The sequence below is a fragment of the Macrobrachium nipponense genome, chromosome 30, assembly GCF_015104395.2.
Source record: "Macrobrachium nipponense isolate FS-2020 chromosome 30, ASM1510439v2, whole genome shotgun sequence".
In the NCBI taxonomy this organism is placed as follows: Eukaryota; Metazoa; Arthropoda; class Malacostraca; order Decapoda; family Palaemonidae; genus Macrobrachium; species Macrobrachium nipponense.
The window spans coordinates 72,297,097-72,303,130 of NC_087218.1; the positions used below are offsets into that span (position 1 = coordinate 72,297,097).

The following is a 6,034-nucleotide window of genomic DNA, read 5'->3' on the forward strand; positions in this document are numbered from 1 at the left end:
CAAATGGGAAGTCTCTAGCACAATATTTCGATTTATGGTGAATTTTTGAAAACAGCTTTTTATTTATGTCCGTGCATTACGAATTCATGCATCATTTTGTGATAATATTTTCTCTGTGTTGCCTTGATGTTTTACAATGTGTTATATACCAAAATGATTGCAATTTTGTGTACAATACAATGAAAAAAATTAACTCGTTAGCTTTCACCGTTTTGCTCACAGCACGATTTGTATACAATTATATATGAATTTTTTTTTTCACTGTCATATATCCCAATATTTATATATGATAATGATATTTTTTCATTTCTGATTGGTTGCATACTAAACAAACTTCAGGCAATGACAAAAAAAGGAGCCAAAATGAACTCTTAATCTTGAAAACTAAGCTCACTCGCGAACGCCACCGGCATACGGGAGATGATTTTTAAAATACCGCTTCGGCGTTTAAGGGTTAAAGTAGGTTGGTACTATAGGCCTTTTTAGAGGGAGATTTCGATGTCTGAACTATACGTATTGAAATAAGTATAGTTTTAATTGTTTTTAAGAGGGATGTCAAGTATTTACGGACTTTAGCTATATGTATTCGCAGGGGTTTGTGTCCCTAACCCCCTCAAATCTCAGGGGTCAGCTGTATCTTGTTTCGCATTTATGCTTTACTGCACTTAAGTTCTTTGACATTCCCGTTACTTGCGTTTTAAGTAGATGCCCCATTCCTTTAACTTTTTTCCAACCCTGATTTATAAAAATACTTCTGGACTTTAATCATTACATGGTCGAGTTTCTCAATATTAATGTGTTAGTCATACTGCTTGTTAAATGTTCTGGGTAAAAAGCGGTCTCTCACTTGGTTCCTTTGTGGGTCAGGAATTGTTTGGGGAGGGTTAGCGACAGCGGCTCCTTCTTTATCTCTGTGAATGGAGGGCAGCTCAATAAAATTCTTTTTATTTTTATATTTTATTGTGAATATATTGTACTAAACATTAACAATTTAGTAGAAGAGAAAGCGTGTATTGCAGAAAATGCAGGTTATCATTGACAAGAAGTTTAACCAGACCATCTGAGTCAAATTTTAAATTTTTAGGCTTTCACAATGTGTACCCAAGTATTGAGCATGGTAAACATAAAGTTTAACTGCTAGGTGAGAGGAGACCAATTATGTAGCTGGGGGTCAAAGGGCACTATGTAGTAAACATCTATAATGTTTCATGATGATTACTGATAAATCAGTCATAGCCGGATACCTGCTACAGTGTGCCTTGCATGATGCATTGTTTAGATGGTAAGATTCTTGTAATATTCCTTTGGTCCCATTTGCAGTACTTTGCTTTTTTGCTTTTAATTTCTTCTGTTAGTTATGTCCTGCCAGGATGCATAATTTTCTTTGTTTTGCTTCAGTTTTTACTTGCCATTCAAGAACAAATCCTTTGAGGTGATCATATAAATTACGGTCTATTAATAGAGCAGACTTAGAGGAGAGGCTTGTATGTTTAAAACATGAAAACGTTGGAATGGAGAAGTGAGGGTTGGAAATCAAGTGTAAGCAGAATTCAGATTATGGGACTGGAAGGGAAACATCAGTTGATATCTGGGAATAAGGCCATGTATGTTTATCTTCTTTTCATGGTATTAATCCAATATTGTACTCCGAGTTTAAATACAAAAAATTATCACAGAAATTGCTCAGGATTGCCAGGTATTTTATGGTCCCAAGTTGGGTGGTCCAACTTTGGTGGAAAACCATATTTATTGGAAAAAGTAGAATGGAAAGGTTCAAGGGGTTTGCCAAAATCGCCAATACTATATAATAAATATGATTACTTAACACTAGCAAGAAAATGTGAAAGAGTAAGGAGGGCCTTAATAGTTAGAATTGCACATTTTCATAAGATTGCTTTATACAGCTGTTTTTATTTTCAAGTGTCCAGTTAGCTTTGTGTGAATTTTTTCTTAACTGATGTAAATTACACTGTAAAGTGATGATCTTTCATATATTGATCTAAGATTGACTAAAAATACCAACATATGAACTGGGCAGGTGTTTCACTGCAGTCTGCATCTTCTTTAGTGTAATTTTACTGCACTTGAATACTCTGTGCTTGATCAGTTTAAAATTGAAACAATACTACCTTTCTTTGGTGCATTTTATTTTTAATCTATTACATTGAAATGGCTGTATATGTTCCATACAAGAAAATTACATTTCTGCATTGTAGCTTAACTTTATAGCCATTAGTTGTAAAGTTTTTCTTTTCACTCCCTTGAAGATGGTGGTTGTACTGCATTATAGCAAAACCTGCGCAGCTTGTACAAGTGTAGGGCATGTGTTCCTGTCAGTGGCTAATGCAGCACAACACTTGCCAAATGTTACCTTTGCGCGCATTGACACCCTCACCAACATCCTGCCATGGCATCTGTACTTTGAAAATCTCCCAACTATTATAGTCCATCCCCACTTTCGGTAAGTTTGGAAATCAATATTTTAATCCATTTCACATGCTGCACTTGAGTTCAGTTAGAATTCTATAGTATATATTTCATGAATCCCTTTGTATATTTGGTTTTATTATATCGCTTTATATATTTGCTTTTAAGTTTTCAGACCCACCAACATGTCTGGTGTTTTTTATTCTTGGAAGATTAGGATTTGGGTATTTTAGTTCCATTTACGCCATTACCAAAAATATCAGGTCCATAATTTCATCATGTCAGTTTTGATATTCATTTCTCTTAAAATTGGTATATCTGTCATTGAAAGTTGCCATGTTAGGCTGGGTTTCTCAGTGGTCCACTTAAACTGCTGTTGTACCTCATACTAAACCACACCAATGAGTCAGATTAGCTCAAATATGGGTTGCACATGGTCATAACCAAAACCTGCATTATTCCATACCAAATATTTACCTGCCACAATCCCATACTGAATATTTTAAAAAGTTTCTGGCACCTGATGGTACACTCAGAAGCTCTTGAAAACAAAGTCTGATTCAGGTTCAACTGGTTAGCCAAATTTTTTAATAGTAGTAGTTGCAGAATGTTTCATGTCCTATAGTACAATGTAAGTCAGATCTCTTTCTTTTAAACCTTCAGCTAATACAGTACTGCATTGTTATTGTGTTGAAGACTAATTTACATCTGCTAAGCGAACTGTAAAGGCAACAGTTCCTACAGCCAAATGAAGACCTTTCCCATTATTAAATGGAAAAAATTATCATGAAGAACCCAGTTAACCACAAAATTTGTACTTAACTTATAGATACTATGGTAAATTTTACTTCATTTTTAAAGGGCTATTCCATACCTGTATGTAGAATAACTGATGTTTAGTGTATCAAGTCAAGATGATCATTTTTACCTTGGTCCAAGTGATTACAATGGTTGTAACTTAATATTTAGTGGTTTCAGGATAATAGTAATGTTTACAACTTTATGCTTTTAAGAAGTTTAGAAATACATACAGTTATTGGTTTTAAGTCTTAAAAGTCTTAAAAATACTACATAAATTACAAAAATATTTTGTTTACTATTTGCAATGAACAGTTGTTCAACATTAATACAATATACTCTTGTTGATTTGCAGGAAAAGTGAGAGTAGAATATTCGACTCTACCAATGCACTGACTCCAGCCAATCTTCTGTCCTTCATAGTTGCCAATTTGGATGCAGGTCATCGTCTCATGCTAGCCCTCTCTACCTGCCAAGAGGAGTGTAAGGAAAAGGTGTTACAAGCAGCAAGACTTACTACCACTCAGCTTCATCACTCCTTAACTATTTCATCAGCAAAACTTCAGCATATAATGGGTCTTATATCTAAAGTGATCATCGGTGAAAAGCAAGATAAATCCTCAGCTCACAAGACAGCACACTATCACTTGTTAGCTTTCACAAAGGCACATCTTGTTAGACAAATTAAAAAGTTGAGGATAAAGCTTGTTCACTTAAGTCAGTTAAATAAACTTTGAGTGTTGCACTTGAGAAACAGTTACCCATTTTCACAGAGCTGTTAAAAAATCTATGTATTACATTACACATAAAAGAAATAGATCTCAAAAAGATTAATTCCAGACCAGAATGTCCTTCACGATGAACTCTAGTGATTGTTATGCTAACTAGTTCATGCTGGAGTATTGCTGTGATATTTAAAGTTTATATACTCTATACTGTAGTTTATATATTTATATGAAGTAAATTTATATGTAAATATTTGTTGAGTTACTGAGTTTTGTATTTTGTTTAATTAGTTCATTTTAATGGATCTGCACAGTGCTTTGCAGAAGTTATTGTAAGAGTAGTAAATTCCTTTTGATATAGGTTTCAGTCGAGAGGCTAATTGAGAAAGTAAATGATTCTGTAAATTAATTAAAGAATGATGGTGATACAGTACACTTACGATTACTGTCAGCACTGTAGGGCTGCAGATTTACAGATTAATATGTACAATACTATAAATATTAAAGTCTTGAAAATGAGCACTTCCAGAAAAAGTAATAGGCTTCTTCTAGAAGCTGTATACTGTATTTAACAAATCTCATGATAATGTCAGACATTATCTTTGTGTATGTTAAGGTTTTGAATCGGTAATATGACAAATTTCCTGCACTTGTGTTTACAAAAAAAAGAAGTTTACATTCTTGCTTCTGTGTGATTTCTCATTTATTTCAGTGAAATACTGTAATTGAAATGTTTTTCTTCTTTGAAGAACTTTGTTGTAGCAGTGATTTTTAGTAAATAAAAAATTAATTGAAATTCTTGGTTCTGATGATAAGCCTTTGTATTATTTACTTGCTTAATAAACCCTGCCGCTTACACTCTTTACCTCTATCTTTTACATAGCAAAGCAATTTTACGTAGCAAAGCAATTTTATGAAGTGCTTACTTCATTACCTGCTCAACTTGGGTGAATGAACTAGTTTTTTTATTTTTTTATACACTGACCATGAAACTAAAACTTACAAAAAAGGAATAAAATACTGTCATGCTTTGGCAGCCAATTCTGAAGCTAACCCAAAAGTCATGGGTTTATCTGTCACTTGTTTTCCATCTCCGTGCCCAGTCGAGCACCTATCACTAGTTTTCTATCCACATGCATGCCCAGTCGAAATTGAGGCCAAATGTGTAGTTTATAAGCATTGCACCCTCGGTGGCGTGGTTGGTATGGTGTTTGCGTCTTACCTCGGTGGTCGCAGGTTCGATTCTCGGCCATTCCATTGAGGAGTGAGAGATGTGTATTTCTGGTGATAGAAGTTCACTCTCGACGTGGTTCGGAAGTCACGTAAAGCCGTTGGTCCCGTTGCTGAATAACCACTGGTTCCATGCAACGTAAAAACACCATACAAACAAACAATAAGCATTGCATTTCTAAGAACCCTAAAAGCTACCAAGTGCCCAAAGGCCTTTTGCGTTACCACTTGGGACTTCACCTCCAAACTAGTGCGAACAACTTTTTTTGGTTCCGACTCGGCCAAGAAGTCTGTCTAGAACCTCCATTTCTTTCAACAAGTGCCTCAGCAGCATGGTTGGTATGGTATTAGCGTCCCACCTCGGTCGCGGGTTCAATTCTCGGCCATTCCATTGAGGAGTGAGAGATGTGTATTTCTGGTGATAGAAGTTCTCTCTCAATGCGGTTCGGAAGTCACGTAAAGCCGTTGGTCCCATTGCTGAATAACCATTGGTTCCATGCAATGTAAAAGCACCATACAAACATTTCTTTTAACTTTGTATGTGATCAAACGGACATACTCCACAGCAGACATGGTAGACAACAGTACGTTCCGGGTGAGATTTTATAAGGTCAGGGGTATTGGTCTAGTCAGAAAGAACCTGTTGGTTAGGTATGATCAAACGCACCCATTGAGGCATCTGAGATGTGTATTTCTTGTGAACAGAAGGAAGTTAAACTCTCGACGCTGGTTCCGGAAGTCTCACCGTTGCGCTGAATAACCACTGGTTCCCTGCAACATAAAAAACACCATACCATACGAACAAACGATCAAACGGACATACTCCACAGCAGACAATACATTCCGGGTGAGAT

At 35.7% G+C, this 6,034-nt stretch overlaps 1 protein-coding gene across 1 annotated transcript in view; it reads left to right on the forward strand.

The window, feature by feature from the left end:
- LOC135202590 (thioredoxin domain-containing protein 11-like) overlaps positions 1-3,995 on the forward strand; it is a 183,240-nt gene extending 179,245 nt beyond the window's left edge. The window contains exons 14-15 of the mRNA XM_064232098.1: positions 2,268-2,461; positions 3,581-3,995. Of these exons, the coding sequence (XP_064088168.1) occupies positions 2,268-2,461; positions 3,581-3,962 (576 nt within the window). The 3' untranslated portion in view covers positions 3,963-3,995. The remainder of the gene's footprint in view (positions 1-2,267; positions 2,462-3,580) is intronic.
- The last annotated feature ends 2,039 nt before the right edge of the window (positions 3,996-6,034 follow it).